We start from the raw sequence: 17,341 nt of genomic DNA, 5'->3' as shown, positions 1-17,341 counted from the left end.
CTGCCTGACTCTGATCTTGAAAAGTGTGGTCCGCAGCTCTCGTGTCTGCTCCTCAGCTGGCTTCATCTTTACCTCCTCCTTCGCACAGCTGCTGTCTTTGACCCTGAATGTGATAACTTCCTCCTGCCAACCTTAAGTCCTTGAAGGTCCAGTTGCTACGAAGTCTTCATCTGCCCCAAGTCTCATGGGTGGTTCCTGAGGTTACTTATGGCTTCCCCATCGTTCTGACATTTGAACACATTTAAGCGATTAAACTAAATGAACACATTAAATGAATATTCTAAATTTTTCTCCAGGTGCTTCAGGCATACACCTACAGCATAGTCTCTGCGAGCAGATCTTACTCTGTCATATTCTCCATAAAGCTAAGATGAGTAAATAGGGTAGGGCTAAATTCAGGTTTTTGAATTTGGATCTTCATTCTCGGCTTATAATGTTCCAGAAGATAATATTTCAGTGTGGTCTCTAGATCAAGCAAAATGCAGTCGCTGTTCTATGGGAACTTAAGGTTGGATGACACCAGTCCATCGGACAGGCCTGGTATCTCTTCATTCATGTCTTCCACAAACATATCCTGTACTCTTCTGTGGGTCAGGTGCCTTGCTAGACACATGGGACACCAAGATGAACAGAACAAACTGCTGGTTAAGGCTGGAGACAGCCTGTCGGCACAGTCGAATGGATGTATAATCACACATTGTAATAAATGCTTTGAAGAAAAAGAACAAGGACCGCGGGGATAGTGACAGGTGGGGACTTCAGATCTGGTGGGTGAGATCTCCCCAGGGAAATGATTTTAAGCTGGACCTGGAAAATGGACAGAGGCCAGTTGGGCAAAGAGCTGAGGGGAGCTGTCAGGCCAAGTGAGCACTGGGAGCTGAGTTCCTGAGGCAGGAGGTGGGGTGCTGCATTTAGGGGAAAGGAGGCAGCTGGTCTGCGGTGGGGAGCTCAGGCACGGCTCTGGCAGGGGGGCGTGGAGACTGAGCCAGGTCCTTGCTGGCCCTGTACTGGGAAGGAGGGGCTGATCTTCTGAATGTAGCTGGAAGCCCCTTAAGTGTTTTAAGCAGGGGTGTGGCATATGCAGTTTACACGGAAAGGCCCCCACTTGAAGAATGTACAGGGGCAGGGAAAGGTTGGAAATGGTTCCCCAGGCAGGGGGAGTCGTGCGGGAGAGGGGAGGCTGGGACTGGGTGGAGGAACATGGACGTGAATTTCAGAAATCTTTTGGAAGTGGAAGCAATAACACGGGAAACAGGCTGGGCATGGGGACCTAGGAACAGAGTGGTACAATCTGATCCTCACTCCCTGGGCCCCTTTCCTGGCACACGAAGGCTCTCTTGGGGCTGCATCTGATGGGAACCTACCAGACTGCATTCTGGAGTGTGAGAGACACAGATTTCGGTTTGTGGATTTTAATTATTCAATTTAAATACTGTTTCCGTATTTTTAAAAAACTCTCCCTGGGGGCAAAAAGAGATGGAGCTGCGGGCTCACCAGAAAAATGTCTGTTTTGGGGTGGGCGCTCCGCCAGACAGCTGTGCTTTTGTTCCAGTTAATTTGAATGCTGACTATGGAGAAGAGAACACAAGGCTTTCTTCTGAATATCACATCTGGAGACACCGTAGGCATTAAGCTAGGTTTTTTGTTTGTTGGTAGTTTGAGAACAAGGTGAGAAATATTTTTTCAAGTGAGTATAATTAGAGGTACAAGCGTATTGGTTTGGAAAATTTAGACTAGGGTGTTCCTACGACAGGCAGAAAGTTAAGACTTGTGGGCAGGGATCAGGTCTTGTTCTATAATCATTCTTTGCACAGTGTTAGCTTTGTTAAGTGCCCTGGGTTTTTAAAATTCTCTAGTAGTTTTTGTTTGGAACAGGTTTAAAAACAAAACGAAGTGTTTGCAGATTTTATAGTGGTGTTAAATGGAAGTAGGTTTAGCCATTAAGGGACAGGAAAGGACAAAGACAAATACTGTCTACTTTCCTACTAAAAAAAAGTTAATTTAGGGACTGCAATAATAAGGGATGTCTGGGAAATAATATTGTTTTCAGAATACGGACAAGCGGGATATCAAAAGCCCTAAACATGTGTGCCTTTTATCCCAATGATTCCAGAGCAGAAATTGATCAGGTGTGCAAAATGTAGCAGGAATGTTTAACACACAGCACATTCTCATTCTGTCCCATTGTTGCAATTGCTTAAACATTTATTAGTGCATTTGATGCACCATTTTTGCTGTGAAATTGGCACTGTTATCATCCCTATTTTACATACGAGGAAACTGAGGCGTAAAGAAGTTTGTCAGTTGCTCTGGGTCACAGAGCTAGTAAGCGAGCGGCCGGTATCAGAAGGCTGGCAGGGGGCCCTGGAACTTCTAATCTGTTTCACTGCTCATTGCCTGTGGCAGTTTATGGTAACATTATTCATGATGGTAAAAAACAGGAAATGACTTAACTGTCCAAAAGTTGGGAAACGGTTTTTAAAAAGCCATGCTGTCACCAGTATAAACTAGTGATTAAAAACGATGATGTAAATCTGCATTTCCTGACGTGGAAAGGTAGATTGTCGACTGTGAAACAGAAGTTATGGACCAGTTTGTGTAATATCCCGATTTCATAAAATATGCACCATCTAATATATAATGGTAAATAATATATTCTTCTGGGCGAAGGTTGGAAGGAGATACATACACTTAAAATGTTAACAGTGGTTGTTTCATGATGGTGAGGTTCCAGGGAACCAAAAAACAGAAACAGTCTTTAATTTGGAAAATTTTGAGAATATTCAGCAGAAAACCAAATAACCTAGCGAATCAGCATGCGCTCACACCCAAGCTGTTTCGTCCCTACGCCACACTGCCCTTGCCCCCACCTGAATTATTTCGAAGGCAATTCCAGACATCATTTCATTTGTAAATAGTTTCAGAATGTAACCTTTTTATATAACAATTTCATTATTACATTAGAATCATAATGCTGTTATCATATTAATATCACCAAATATTCAATGTTCAAATTTCCAGATGTCTCATATTTGTCCTAAATGATTTCTCCATTTGCATCTTACAGTTTGTTTGAATCCGGGTGCAAATAAATTCCACACACAGTGATGAGTGGATACGTCTCTTAAGCCTCTCTTAAGCAAGAGAGCCCCTCTCCATCTTTCTCCCTTTGTTCCCCCCACGTAATTGCTTTATTCAAGAAATGAGATCAGTTGCCCTCCGTGGTCTAACACAGTATGGACTTCGCTGGGTGGGTTCCTGGGTTGCTCAGTAGTATTCCATTGCATGAGGAAAAATGTGTTAATCCAGTCACCTAACATTTGGGGTGTTTCCAGGTTTTGGCAATTAAAAGTAAGTTTGCTGTGAACATTCACATACGAGTCTCTGTGTGAATAAGTACCTCAGTGTGGAACAGCTGGCTTATCTGCTAGGTAATATTTAACCTGTTAAGGGACTACAAATGGTTTTCCGAAGCGTTCTTAGCGTTTTGCATTGCTATCACAAATGTGGGAGAGCTCCAGTAGCTTCCCGTCCTCGTCAACTCTTGGTCTGGTCAGTTGATATAATTTCAGTCATTCTGATGGGAGTATAGTGGTATCTCCTTGTTGTTTTCATGTCCATCTACCCAGTGACTGATAATGTTTGCTTTTTTATGTGCTTATTTGCAGTCCTTGTGTCTCTTTGTCAAAATGTTTCAGATTTTGCCTGTTTTGTGTTGAGTTGTTTGTTTTCTTTTTGTCGAGTTTTCAAGATTATTATTTTTTATTATGTTAGTCACCATACAGTACATCATTCACTTTTGATGTAGTGTCCCATGATTCATTGTTTGCATATAACACCCAGTGCTCCATGCAATACGTGCCCTCCTAAATACCCATCACCGGCCTATCCCATCCCCCACCTCTCTCCCCTCTGAAACCCCCAGTTTATTTCCCGGAGTTCATAGTCTCTCATGGTTCATTCCCCCTTCTGTTTTCCCCTCTTTCATTTTTCCCTTCCTTCTCCTAATGTCCTCCCTGCTGTTCTTAAGATTATTTTTATATATTTTGGATACGTGGTTTTTAAAAATCAGTTATTTGTTTTTTCTAATATGTTCTATCAGTCTGTGGCTTGCCTTTTCATTTTCTCAACAATGTCTTTGGAAGAGCAGAAGTTCTTAATTTTGATGAAGTCTGGTTTGTTACATTTTCCCCTTGTGGCTAGTGTTTTTTGTGTCTTATAATTTTTAAATGTTAAAATAGAAAAATTAAAGGGACATATCCATTCAATGGAATATTATACAACCATAAAAAGAAATGAGCTATCAGGCCATGAAAAGACACGGTAGAACTTTCAATGCATATTGCTAAGTGAAGGAAGCCAATGAGAAAAGGTGACATTGTACTGTATGCTCCCAACTATGTGACAGTCTGGAAAAGGCAAACTTACAGGGACAGTGGAAAGATCAGTGGTTGCCAGAGGCTCATCAGGGGAAGGAGGGAGGGATGAATTGGGGAGCACAGTGGATTTTTAGGGCAGGGAAACTACTCTGTATGGTGTTGTAATGGAGGATGCCTAACATCATACATTTATCAAAACTCAGAGGATATACGACACCAAGAATGAGCCCTAATGTAAACTGTGAACTTTCATCCGTAATAGTCAATTGTGATAAATATTCCACAGTTGTGCTAGATGTTAAAACAGGAAAGTTGGGGATGAGGGTATTAGGAGCTCTCTTTACTTTAAGCTCAACTTTTTCTGTAAACCTGAAACTGCTCCGTAAATACGTAAATAAATAAAGTCTATTCATTTAAAAAGAAAAATAAAAGGAAAAGATGCCCTTGAATGGTAAGGAAGTCTAATGATTTTAGAGTAACTTAAGCCCCTCCATATTGAAGACCTCTGGCATTTGGGACTACCAGCTTGTGGTGACCTCCCCTTCTTCCGTCTGTGGGCGTCACCATGCCTTCAGCAACCTAGACATTGATCTTTGCTTTCCTTTATCCCTCTCTTTTCTTTAACTCTCTCTGTCAGGTGTCTTCCCACAGTCCTTCCCATCCTTGTTTTCTGCTTCTCTTCATGGCACCCAGATCAAGGCTCTCCTTATTCCTGACTGGACTTATTGCGCCATTCACTCTGCGTCTCCTAAGCCATTCTGGTCCCAAATGGAGTGTTAGCTCATTTTTCAGGTCTAACGTTCAAGGTCTTCTAGTAAGTCCAGTATTATATCTTCTTTACAACAGCAAAAGGACAGTTCAGAGAATGGCTCATGTGGCATGACCAGCCCCCCGGCCCCTGCCCCTGTTCTGTATTCCAAGAGCTGTGTTCCATGCTTGTGAGCCACGGCAGTGTTTCACAGAGACACCCCCCCCCCAATGGAGAGGCTTAAAGGGCATTATCAGGGGTAAATACTGCCAAGTCCTATTGGTCAGTTTACCAATTGGGGTGATTCAGAACATCAGGATGAAGAAATGGGAGTTACACAGCAGCTACCAGCCCCTCTAACACCAACAGAAGAGAGCCGAGCTGAGTAACCCTGGCCTTCAGTAAGAGGGGAGAACACGAACAGCAGAAATTGCAGGGAGGCCTCCAGGCTCACACAGGGCATGGCCTGTCCTCCACACAGCAATGAGAACAGCTGCAGCCAAGCACGCGGTTTTATTTTTGTTGTGTGTGAAAGCATGACAGCCCCCGGTCCAGAACCATGATCAAATTTATAGGCTTGGAGTTTGTTTTTTCACATATTGCATTCCCGAGGAATCATTTATAAAACCTGCTTTTTCTCTAGCCTGTCAACTTTCAGGAAAACCAAATTTCAAAAAAAAAAAAAAAATGGTCCTTTAACTTTTCCCAAGCACAATCTTACACAATCCAAACCTTATTAAAATAAACACCCTGGCTTAGGATTTCTGCTCCAGGGTGACTTGTTATGGAGATTGTGTACTCAAAGGATATTTTGTAAGAGTAGAAACCTGCCGAGGATGATGTTCAGAGCCTTTCAGATGTTTGTGTGTGTATACATATATATTTATCCTGTTCTCTGCCCCTGTAATTAATACAGATTCAATTGTGTGATTGCCTTGGTACAAAACGCCTTGGCCATTTTCCAGAACCATTCTTTTGTCTCAGTACATTTCACCTTTCAGTAAGTTCTAAATAACTCAGATCACAAGATCGGGGCCCGTGTGTTTTCACAGCTCTGTGGGCTTCCTTCTGGTTTTAAGGTGCTTGCCTCATTGTTATGACTTGCCTTCCTTGACCTCTGCCTTACAGTGGGAGCGTTTCCCTTCCTCTCACTTTGACGTGGGGATCCCAGGTTGTGTTTTGTGGAAGAGTAGGATGGGTGCCGATCCTAGTACCTGAACCCTTCTCCCCAAGCAAACTGCACTTGAGACACGCCCAGGACCCGCTCATGGTCATTCGTTTCTTCCATATTGGTAAGAGCCGCAGATTGATATGGCCGAGTGGCTGTCCGGTTACTTTCTCACGGTCTTTTTATTGGTGAGGAAAGGCCATGCTGGAGATATTAAATAGCTTGTCCAGGTTCACATAACTGCAACACTGACTTTCAGATCTCAGGACCACTTAACTAGAGGAGAAAAACAAAGTCTAGGGAAACTGCTGTAACTCTTGGAGAAACACTTTGTTCTAATAAATGAGATTTTGAATATTCTGAAGAGAAACAGGACCTAGCGCCTCTGAGAAGCCAGGTTTGACAACTGATTCAAAAACGTACTAGCAGTTTAAAAGAAATAAGAGAGGAATCTTTTTGAGGCATAACTTGGGTCTATTGGATCTTGCATCCTAAACTTTGTCTTGCTTATTGTCCACGGAGGAGAGAAGTGGGAGGCGGGAAAGAGGGAGGAGGACAGGCAGAGCAAGGAGGGCTGCTGAGGGACTGCCCTAACGTTTCTCATTGTGCTTTCCATTTGCTTCTGGTTTCTAGATTTTCTCTCAACCTTTGTGACTTCAGTGTGTATTGTATGCAGAAGCTGTCTATGTATTTAGAGTACATTTCCTAGGAAAGATCTTATGACATGGGGCATGTAGAATAAGTCACAGATAGGAGGACTAAACACGTAATACTCTCTTGCAAACTCTTTTTTTTTTTTTTTAAGATCTTAGTTATTTAGAGAGGGAGAGAGGGAGAGAGGGAGAGAGTGTGCACAAGCAGGCAGAGTGGCAGAGGGAGAGGCAGAGACAGGCTCCCTGGAGCCTGAAGCTGGGCTCAATCCCAGGATCCTGAGATCATGACCCGAGCCGAAGTCAGATGCTTAACCGACAGAGCCACCCGGGCGCCCCAGTTTTTTGCTAACTGTAGAGTTAAGAACATAAGAATAGCATGAAGTTGATGTTAGTATAGGATGTTGATTTTGATATTGTCAAAACTACTGATCAGTGGACAGTACTTGTCTTCGTTAACTAAGGCCGCAGCTTGCACCAATCAGAATGATAATTTTGTCCCAGAGCATTTCAGATGCAAAAGCCAAAGCCCCTGTTGTAGCAGCTAACACATTCAGCAAGCTCCTGAAGTCTTAGAAATTTAAAAAGTGATATAATGTGACGCCGTCATCCCTCGGAAACACAGCACTTGCTCTGGAGGAGTAAGTAACACTTGATTGGCAAGATCGGACCTAAACAAACCAGCACTGGTAGTCCTTGGCAGGTTTCCCTCTATTTATTGCTCAAGGTTGACAAAGCAGAAGAGGCACTTTGCTTACTTCCTTTAAATTACGACAATAAAAACACACAGCATGTCTCCTCTACTTCCATCCTTGTTTGCTCCTGGGTCAGGACTGAACTGCTTTAAGAACAGCGCGTGACAGCTTTGCTTGGCTTTGTGGTCTATCCAGGAGCGGCCCGAACAGTGGCTTCAGAAATGATCACAACCTTCTCATCGGCTTCATCGTCAAACGAAGAGCTCTACCATTAATTTTGGATTTTGGATAATCGCCAATGACCTTAATCTTTATGCCTGAGCTTTGATGAGTGGCCATGGCGCCCAGTGTACACAGCGCACCAGTACCTTTGTCATTCCCTACTTCCGCCCCTGGTGAAGATGTACCCAGGGTGATTTGATTTGTAGAGTCTGGAGGTGACCCCCGCTTGCACTGAAGGCCTTTGTGTTTGGAACTAATTTCCCTTCCATTTCTAATGACTGCTTATTGAGCAAACTGATATGCTGAGGAGCTGATTTTAACAACCTTTATTTTAGAGCTAATGTTGCAAGCCTTTTTATGGGGGATAGAAATGTAGCAGAGCGAGTGAACGTGGTGCAGTGGGAAGGACACAGGCTTTGGGACCCATCAGGACATCAGGACCATCAAAGAACCACCTGTGCCACTTGACTGTGGACGTGACCTGCAGCGTATGACCTGAGCTCTCTGAGACTCAGTAAAATGATGAGACTAGCAGCCATCACACCGACCTCACAGCGTTAAGTGAAGACAGTGCCCGTGAGCGTCTTTGAAAACTGTGAGGTCCTAAACACATACTTGTTATTTCCAGGTCCCATTGCCTTTTCCAAAGAAAGCTTTATTGAGCTAAAACTCACATACTGTCCATTTCATCAGTTTGAGTGTACAAGTCACTGGTTTTTAGTATATTTACAGAGCTGTTCATCAACACAGCTTTAGAATATCTCTATCATCTCAAAAAGAAACCGCACACACTTTAGCAACCACCTCCCTATCCCCCGCCATTGCCTTCTTAATTTTTACTTTGTGTTTATAATATTTAAAGACACTGTCGGACAATTTTCACAATTACATTAAGTAAGAATAAGATGACTTGTGCACGGCAGGATGAGGGATGGGGAGCTTAGTGTTAACGAATGGTATGGTATCTAGGAAGATTATGTATCTATTTGAAGAAGCAGAAAGATGAGTCCTGATGATTACCGTGGAGGCCCTGCTGCCGTGAAGCAGCTTGCTGCAGGGGGCAGACCCGTGGGCGGCTGGGCAGGAAGCAGCGGCCTGGTGCCGGTGCACACTCAGGAACGTGGGGTTCCAAATCCGGGGAATCCATGCTATCAGGAAGCTGCTTTTACTGTTCCTTAACTTTCCAAACAGGTGTTTGACTTCAGGCATCAGTGCAAGGAAGGAAGGAGGGAGGGAGGGAAGGAGTGAAAAGAGCCATTCCTGGACCCCTCTATTTCCTGCATAACCCGCACGTTAAGTGGAGGTGCTGAGGCGGGGTCAGTCTGTATGTGGTGTCGACCGGAAAAAAGGAAATCAATACTGGCCTCCTCTTTGTTCCAGGTCGCCAGATCCCACCCTTGGACCCCCATGAAAATGGAAACAACGGAGCAATCAAACTTGGGAAGCAAGCCACGCAAGCCAGCCGGCGGTGCTGCTGACCCATGGGCCATGGTCCGGTGTACGTGAAGAAGCCAGAGCCCGCCTCCCATACTCGGTAGCCTGGCACCCCGCGTAGGGAGAAGTGAGATGCTGGCATGGCATCCTGGAAGACCTGCAGTGATGGGGCAGGAAATGTCCCTGGAAAAGGCTTTTAGAAAACTCCAGAAAAATCCGCCATACTGCCACAAATTGGCCTTTGGTGCATGAAATGCACGTGAGAGGAACAGATGTTAGGTAATAAGTACAGTTGAGTCTTTTGTTGTTGTTGTTAAAAACCTTAAAATATTCTTCAATTTGTACAGCAGTCTCACTGGCCTAGCTGTGTGTGAGATTCTGAGCTGGCCTCCCCTCTGACTTCCTGGGTTCCTCAGCCCAATTTCAGCAAGTTCCCGGTGCCACTGCCTCTGTTACCTGACCAGCCTTTCCTGAAAGGTTCATTTCATTTCGTTTCGTTTACCTTTCAGTGGAGCGTAATTGGATCATCACTTAAGCTAGAGCCTTGAGCCATTATGAAAGTGGAGAAAGATGTATTAGAAACTGTTGTCTACACCTCTGACTTTTACTTGATGCCTGTTTTTCTAAGTTTTAGTTGTATATAAACAAACAAACCAAATCTGACTAAAATACTTCTTGCAAGTTGGGGGTTGGGAGGCCTAGTTTGAAAGAGTCATTTGAGTAGTTACCGTGTAAACGGTGACAGATACAGGGTATAAATATTTTTCCAGAGACTTCCTGGGATGCATCATCTCCACAGTAATAAATTCCCACTCTCTTACAGAAGGCTAATTCACAGAGTGGGGTTTTACTAAGACACTATGTCATGGTGTCATATCTAGGGGGAAAATTAACCAGAGGATGCTTGAGTCTAAATCATGGGCCAAACTTCTACTACTGTCAGTCCGTAGGTTACAGGAAAGCCAGCCAGAGGAAGCACCAGCACCTTAAGATTCAAGACCCCCCCCCAAAAATTACAAAACTGGAGAAAGTATTTTAGAAGATGCCACGCTTGGGCAGCTGGGCAGGTTGGACCAGAGGTCCAACCCTAGAATGCCCAGTCGCTGAGAGTAGGCCTTTGTAAAATCTTCCCTTCTAGATTCCCTGTCTGCTCAATTAATTGAAGATGTCTGAATCCAATGGAAGGAAGGGAAAAGAAGGCACAGAAGGGAAGAAAAGCCATTTCCACTAGAAATCCAAATCTTATTACCATTCTAACTTCCATAAATACCTGGGATCAAGAAGCAGTTGGTTTCTTATTAGGGCTTATATTGGGAGGAAATTCTTAAAGGATATTTGGATCCGTGCCTTCTGTGGGGACTAGGAAACTGTCAAGACTGGCTGGTCTCAGGAATGGTTAATCGGGCACCATGGTGACAGGGCCAGCCGGTACCTTTTTGGCTAGGAACATTCGAGGCCCAACAAACATCAATAGAAAACCTATAACATAAAAGCCAGGAAAGAGATGGTGAGCTGACAAAAGACCTCAGAGCTCCAGTAACTCAATGTGAGCTTGCTTCGGAGGCTGTCATGGCTGTGCCTACCCCACTCTTGACAGGTAAAGACACTGAGATCGCCATCAACAAAAAGCAAGGGTCCTTGAGAGAGTCACAGCCAAGTTTACACTCACTGGTGTGGACCGCAATCAATAAAACAGGTGAAAATCACAGATTTAGGGTTTTTTGTTTTTTCTAGAAAAACTCAAGAATATGCTGTCAATTGGCTATTGCCACTGCTTCACTCAGACTGCAAGAATAGTTTGACAGTCTTAGGGTGTGCAGGCCAGAATCACTTATTTTTGGTTCGAGAGTGCCTCTTAGCTCTCCGAGGCACTCAAAACCTGCTAGCAAGTGGCATTTGGAAGTCTTGGCAGAGCCTTTGCTGGGCTTTTTAGGGTTTTTTCCACATTGTCAACTTTACCAGCAGCCAGCATGCTTCTGCTTGCAGGCCAAGCGATGACCATGCCTCTTCTGAAAGTTAAAAAATTGGGGCTGCAAATTGAATGACCTCTTCCCAGGGGGCATGAAGGCTCGTCGTGGAACCTTTCCTCATCTAGCTGTCCCCAAGAACCTGGGTCTCTCTCTAGACAGCCGCTCAGGTTGCCCAGCTAAGGCGGTCCATGTCCCTGCGGGGCCCCCAGCCGTGGGCGGGGGCTTCAGTGGTTGCATCTTGCATGGAAGAGCTGATGTTAATCCCATGTAGCGAGCAGCCCACGGTGAGCAGGTGGTCTGATTGCAGGAGCACAGTAAGGGTGTGAACCACTCTTTTACCTTTCTGTATTGCCTTAACTCTTCCAGCCAGTCAGATGACCTTATGTATACAATCACTGCTTGGAGCAGTTGGGGAAACGAGTACACAGCCCTTGGGCGCACGTGCATTCGTGTAAACACGGAGCCTCCTTTGCAGATAGATGCTCGAGCCTCGTCCGCAATGAAGCTTTCTTACCTCCTTTATTTTGCCTTGAAATTACTTTCTGGCCATTCTGCTCATTGAACTCTAACCATGTTGTAATATCATGAAAAGGCCTGGAAATGACTCTTGTTCCAAAATGTCAGGTAGTTTCATGTGATGTAAATCTTCCACATAATTTTCCAAACTTTGCTTGTTTCCCCTCCTCTTTCTTTCCTTCCATGTGTGTGTATATGTGTAAATACGATTTTGTATTTGTGACGCTGACATGTAATTCATGTCACTGGCTGAGTCTGGCTCGTGCCTGTGTGTTGTACAGTGTAGGCCTGGGTTCTCATAGGGGTCATTTCCCCGTGGGAATCCCTAAAGTGGCACTGGAGTTGTGCACACGTTTTAGGTCGGTACATCATTGACTTGCCATTTTATACTTGAAATGGTACACCGGGGTGCTCAAATGACGTTACCTTGCAGACTATAGAAGGTTGAAGACCTAAAACTTTTAGCCAACGGAAGGGCTGTGCCCCAAGGAGAACTGAATTCGTTTGCCGAGGGAGGTTTGGATGATGGAACTGTTTCCTTTATGGTCAAGGAATAGGGCGTATGCTGGCTGAAGCCAAGCCCCTCTTACGGGACTGAACTCACTGCAGTGCTCACAGCCGGTCGAATTACAAGCTAGCTTATAAACTACAGGGCTCTGAGCTGTATTCAGATCCATTCAGCATCGAGTCTGCTTTTTCAGCCATTGTTGTTGAAAGCAGACCCAGTGATCCAGTGTCAGTGCTCTGTCGTGTAAATCGTTTCTTTTTCTCGTGTTTCTGTAAGGGGCTTCTGGCTGGGCTGGACCCAGTTCTCGCACGTAGACGCTGCTGCAGACAGGACCTTTCCACCTTGCATTCTATAGTAACGCGCTGCCCTCCGCATCACCCAGCTGCATATGTTGTTTGGGGTTTAACCCACACTGATTCATACTAATAAATATTGTAAGTTTTACCAAGTTTGTCTTTTCCTTATGGTGTTCAGTAGGATCATTTTTTTTTTTTTAATCACAGTTACCTGAGAATAAAGCATGGTGATTCCTGGAGGTGTTTGTGTACCAGTACGTACGAAGGCATGTATAGGGGGTGTTCACTGGCATTGTTTGTAAAAGCAAAATGTCTTCCCCTAAGGAAATCAGTAATAAAATGTGGCATAGCCACATGATGAAAACGATAGGGTAATTAAAATGAATACAAGATCTCTCGTGCACCAATCATGTATCTTAAAACAGAATGTGTCATGCACGGCTACATACTGCACACCCCCAAGGGAGCCACTCTCCTAGCAGCCTGTGTGAATGGAAGCTCAGCAGCTATGCAGGGCACAACCTGAGCAACAGAGCTGTGGCCTAAACTAGGGAATAAAACAAGTTGAAGTAGTACAAAAGCATATAAATTTACACAAAAACAATCACATATGTTGTTTGTGAACGTGTGTATGTAGAAATAAAGGAGGAGCTAGAAGGCAAAACATCAGCTTCATGATAATGCTCACCTCTGGGGAGGCAGCAAGTAGGATCAGGGAGGGGAACAAAGGGAATTTAATAGGCAGTAATTTTTATTTATTTCATGATAGAAAAATCTGAAGCCAATATGACCAAATGGTAGCATTTGGTAATTTCAAGATATGTGCTTTATTAGTCAATGCATTTTGCTATATTAAGTTATCTCAACGTGAGGCTATGGAAACAAGAAACAGTGAAGGATGAATGAAGCCGACTTTGTAAATGTGCTAGAAAGAATTCATAAGTGTAATTGCCAGCTTAATGCTCTCAGTAAATTTTAGGAGGCTGACTTATGCCCGTCCTTTCGTCATCCCAGCTGCCCCTACCTGCCCCACCCCCCCTCGGAATTTCTCTCGCACGCCTGCATCTTGTGTCTGCCGTGCAAGGCGCTGTTTGATGTGCCGATGGACATGGAAAAGAGTGTGATGGGGCAGGAAGGCAGTGCCTGATATTCTCAGCATTCAAGTAACTCCTGCGCTGGGAAGCCACTTACAATATATAATGAAACAAGAAACAAAATAAAAACCACCCTCACCAAGAGACCCAGTGTTCTGATTTTGGGAGAAAACAAGACTTTCTTTTGCATTTCCTAGGAAGTGGTTAGCCATCTATGGCAATGTGGGGAAATGTTTTAGAACAGCCCAATGGATCGTTGGATTTAGCCGGGAACCGTCGTGCAGCCCAGGCATCTTTGTCAATAGCGTTCTGTACAGACGGTCCCGCCCCTCCTCCGTCCCTCAGTCCTGCCCCGTCCCAGCTTGGGGTTTAGTTCGTAGGACCCAGGGTCTGAGGAGTTGTGCACTGAGGCACCTCACACGTTTTTACAAAACAACTCTGGTTGACTTACGGGCTCTGGAGAATGAGGGCAGAAAGTTCAGAGCTTTACTCAGCTTGATCTCTGAGGATTGCCTATGGCTGTTCTAAGTAGTCATTAAACATTTCCTGCTCAAGAGCTGGGCTGGCTGGTCAGGAAAGGAGGGAGATCTCATCCGACTTTGTGCGCATCTGTCTCCAGGAGCGCCTTTTCTGAAGTTTCGAGACTACAGCCATGTGTTGTTCCGCTGGCTTCTTGTACGTCTGAGAAGTTACCTTTTCTCCTTCATTCTAGTGTGTGTGGAGAACCAGACAGATAATACCAAGCACTGGCAGGCATTCTGAAGATGGGCGCTTTTACACATGCTGGTCAAAGCATAAATCCACAGTCTTTCTAGAAAGGGTTTGATAATGTGTATCTGAGACATTTGAAAAGACTGCATCCTGTGTCCCACGAATCCTGGTTTTCTATTTGTAGGAATTAAGTGTGTGTGCTTGTGAGTATGTGTGTTTGTACATATGTGTGTGTGTATGTGTATATATGTATGTGTTATACATATAACATACACATTACCTATTACTGAATACATATTCATCTGAAACTTAGTGTCTTCAAACCATGAACTCCTGTATCTTACAGTTTCCGTGGGCAGGATTTGGGAACAGCTTAGCTGAGTGGTTCTGGTGCGAGGTCTTTAACAGGTGAATTGGGGATGTTGGCTGGGGCTGCAGCATCCGTAGCCTTGACTGCCTCCCTCACGCGGCTCTTGGCAGGACACCCCGTTTTCTTGCGGGGGGGTGGGGGAGGCTCTCCATACATTGCTCAAGTGACCTCATGTCGTGCAAGCTGGCTAGCGCAGATTTATTGATTAGTGATACGCACATACTAAGGTGTTTGTCCCAGTATCATTTATAATAAAGCTTGGAATAATCCAAATGATCTACGATAGGAAAATAAATAAATTATAATAGAACCACAAAATAGAATACCGTAATCATTAAAAATGACAGTATTCAAAATCAGTGGTATTGGCCACAAGAGTCAGAGGTATGAAAATGTACTGTTTTCTTTTTTCTGCCATATCTGCATTTCTACCCTGAGCCTCCTTTCTGTGTAATGTGGAAAGCTGCATATGGTCACCCAGCGAGCCTGATCTCATCAATTCAGTGGCTTCCATCGCTGTGGGCGTAAGTGTACTCTCAGGATTGAGCCCTCACTTTCTCCCAGGGGGGCTGAATGCATCAAAGCTTCTGGAGGGCCGCTGTAGTATTCCTGGGTCTCATGGTCTGGCCCACACCGTGGTCTCTCTCTGTCTCCCTTGTCTTGTGTACTTGCCCCCCCCAAGTCTGCTTATGTACCCGATTTAAAGCTCCTGGGAAGATTTTGGATGGGAACATGAACTCCTCTGGGGTCCCCAAAGATTGGTAGGACAGTAGCCTGGGCTGGAGTGGGAGGTTCTGTCAGCAGAGGGGTTCCTCTATTGCTGGGGTTCCCTGATGGCAGCCTGGGGGGGTGTAGTTCTCGGTCCTCTTTCTGGGAGGCTGGTGGGAAGCTGGTGCTGGGCCCACTGTACCCAGGTTGTGTCTGCATGTGAGCTGTCCCAGCTTCTCCATTGCTCCCTTCCCATAGCCCAGTGCATGTAGGAGTGGAGAGAGGCAAGCCATAACTTCATACTAGCTTTGTCAGGGCTTGCCTTTTTGAGTTCCCAAATCCTCTACTTATATGCAGACTTTATTGCCCCACTGGGGAGCTTGTGACAGTGAAGGGGGCACTGTTAATATCAGGCTGTGACAAAGGATTAAGTTGGATGGTCTCAGAAACACTGGGACACATGGTCATTCTGGTCCAGCCTCTTACCCATCTAGCAAGGTGGAAGCTAGTGTTTGAGAGGTGGGGCAAAAAACTCAGGAGTTCCTGGGTAAGTACCTCATCACTGCTGTCTTGGTAAAGTCACCCATCCATCCATCCGTCCATCCGTCCAAGAAGTATTTGTCGAGGGCTACAGTGAGCCTGTGCTGAATGAGCCCTCCGTGCCCCAGCAGATGTATGCAATTTCCAAGCTTACAAAGGAGGAAAAAAATATATGGGAAAAGACAAAAAAACCAACAATGGCAGGAATGAGAAGGGGACGCTCCTTTAAGGGTAGACAGGGCAGCTTGACTGGGAGGGGTCTGGTGACCACAGGAGTAGGAATTAGCCCACCCCTTACTCATTGTAAGATCCTGAGCAAGTTACTTGGTTTCTCTGAGCCTCAGTTTTCACTTGTCAAATGGGGATAGTACCCACATCACAGGTTTGATGTCAACATGGAATTGTTGTATAAGGTGCTTAGCCCAGACAACTTAGTGGCCACAGTTATGCTATTGGCTTCGACCTTTGTCCTGGATTTGTGAAGTGACCTCCTAGTTGCCACTTTCTTATTTTTGTTCCTTTCCCTGGATGAATATGGTATAGAGATTAAGATCAGAAATCTAGGGACGCCTGGGTGGCTCAGTTGATTAAGCATCTGCCTTCGGCTGTGGTCATGATCTCAGGGTCCTGGGATTGGGCCCTACAATCAAGCCCGCCCTGTATTCGGTCCCTGCTCAGGGGGGAGTCTGCTTCTTCCTCTCCCTCTGCCCCTCCTCCTGGTTTGTGCTCAAGAGCATGTGCCCACTCTCTCTCAAATAAATAAATAAAATCTTAAAAATAAATAAAATGAAAAGAAATCTAGTGTCAGTCCACCTGAGTCCAACTCCCAGCTCTGTAATTTGCTGGCCGTGGGATGTTTGGCAGATTAATGTCTCTAATTCAAGTTTCCTTGAATGCAAAATGCAGAAAATAATTCCTATGCACGCTTCTCCCCAATTCTGGAATCCAAAGAGCTTCATGAGTGGAGAGGTTTTTCCTGAGTTTCATATGGACTTATTTGGGGTAAAACTAGATCTGAGCTGAGCTGATGATGTTTACAGTCATTATTTCTTCAACCAGGGGTGAATATCTGCACCATTAGCTGCAGGAAAACTCTGGTGTTTGCTTCTAGGATCCCGTCCCTGACTCTGCTGGGTGTTCATAATAGAGGCACTGTATTACTTTTATAAAATTCAAACAAAATTTGAATTCTGAAGACACCTGCCCCCAAGTGTCATCTAAAGTACTGAGAGCCCATCAGAGCACCTCCCTCACAGGTGTGCCCTGAGGCTGGAGCACGAGCAGGTGCGCAGAGCCCTTCCCACCTGGGAGCTCCAGGCAGCTGCTTTTTAC

General features: G+C 44.9%; 1 protein-coding gene across 1 annotated transcript in view; it reads left to right on the top strand.

The window, feature by feature from the left end:
* The window catches only part of RAB31 (RAB31, member RAS oncogene family), a 78,027-nt gene extending 65,289 nt beyond the window's left edge, over positions 1-12,738 (top strand). Inside the window, exon 7 of the mRNA XM_011228097.2 lies at positions 9,243-12,738. Within this exon, the coding sequence (XP_011226399.1) occupies positions 9,243-9,340 (98 nt within the window). The 3' untranslated portion in view covers positions 9,341-12,738. The remainder of the gene's footprint in view (positions 1-9,242) is intronic.
* The last annotated feature ends 4,603 nt before the right edge of the window (positions 12,739-17,341 follow it).

This window comes from Ailuropoda melanoleuca, chromosome 14 (assembly GCF_002007445.2).
Source record: "Ailuropoda melanoleuca isolate Jingjing chromosome 14, ASM200744v2, whole genome shotgun sequence".
NCBI classification, from domain to species: domain Eukaryota; kingdom Metazoa; phylum Chordata; class Mammalia; order Carnivora; family Ursidae; genus Ailuropoda; species Ailuropoda melanoleuca.
The sequence above is the reverse complement of the archived record's forward strand: the minus strand, read 5'-3'. Positions and strand labels throughout refer to the sequence as shown.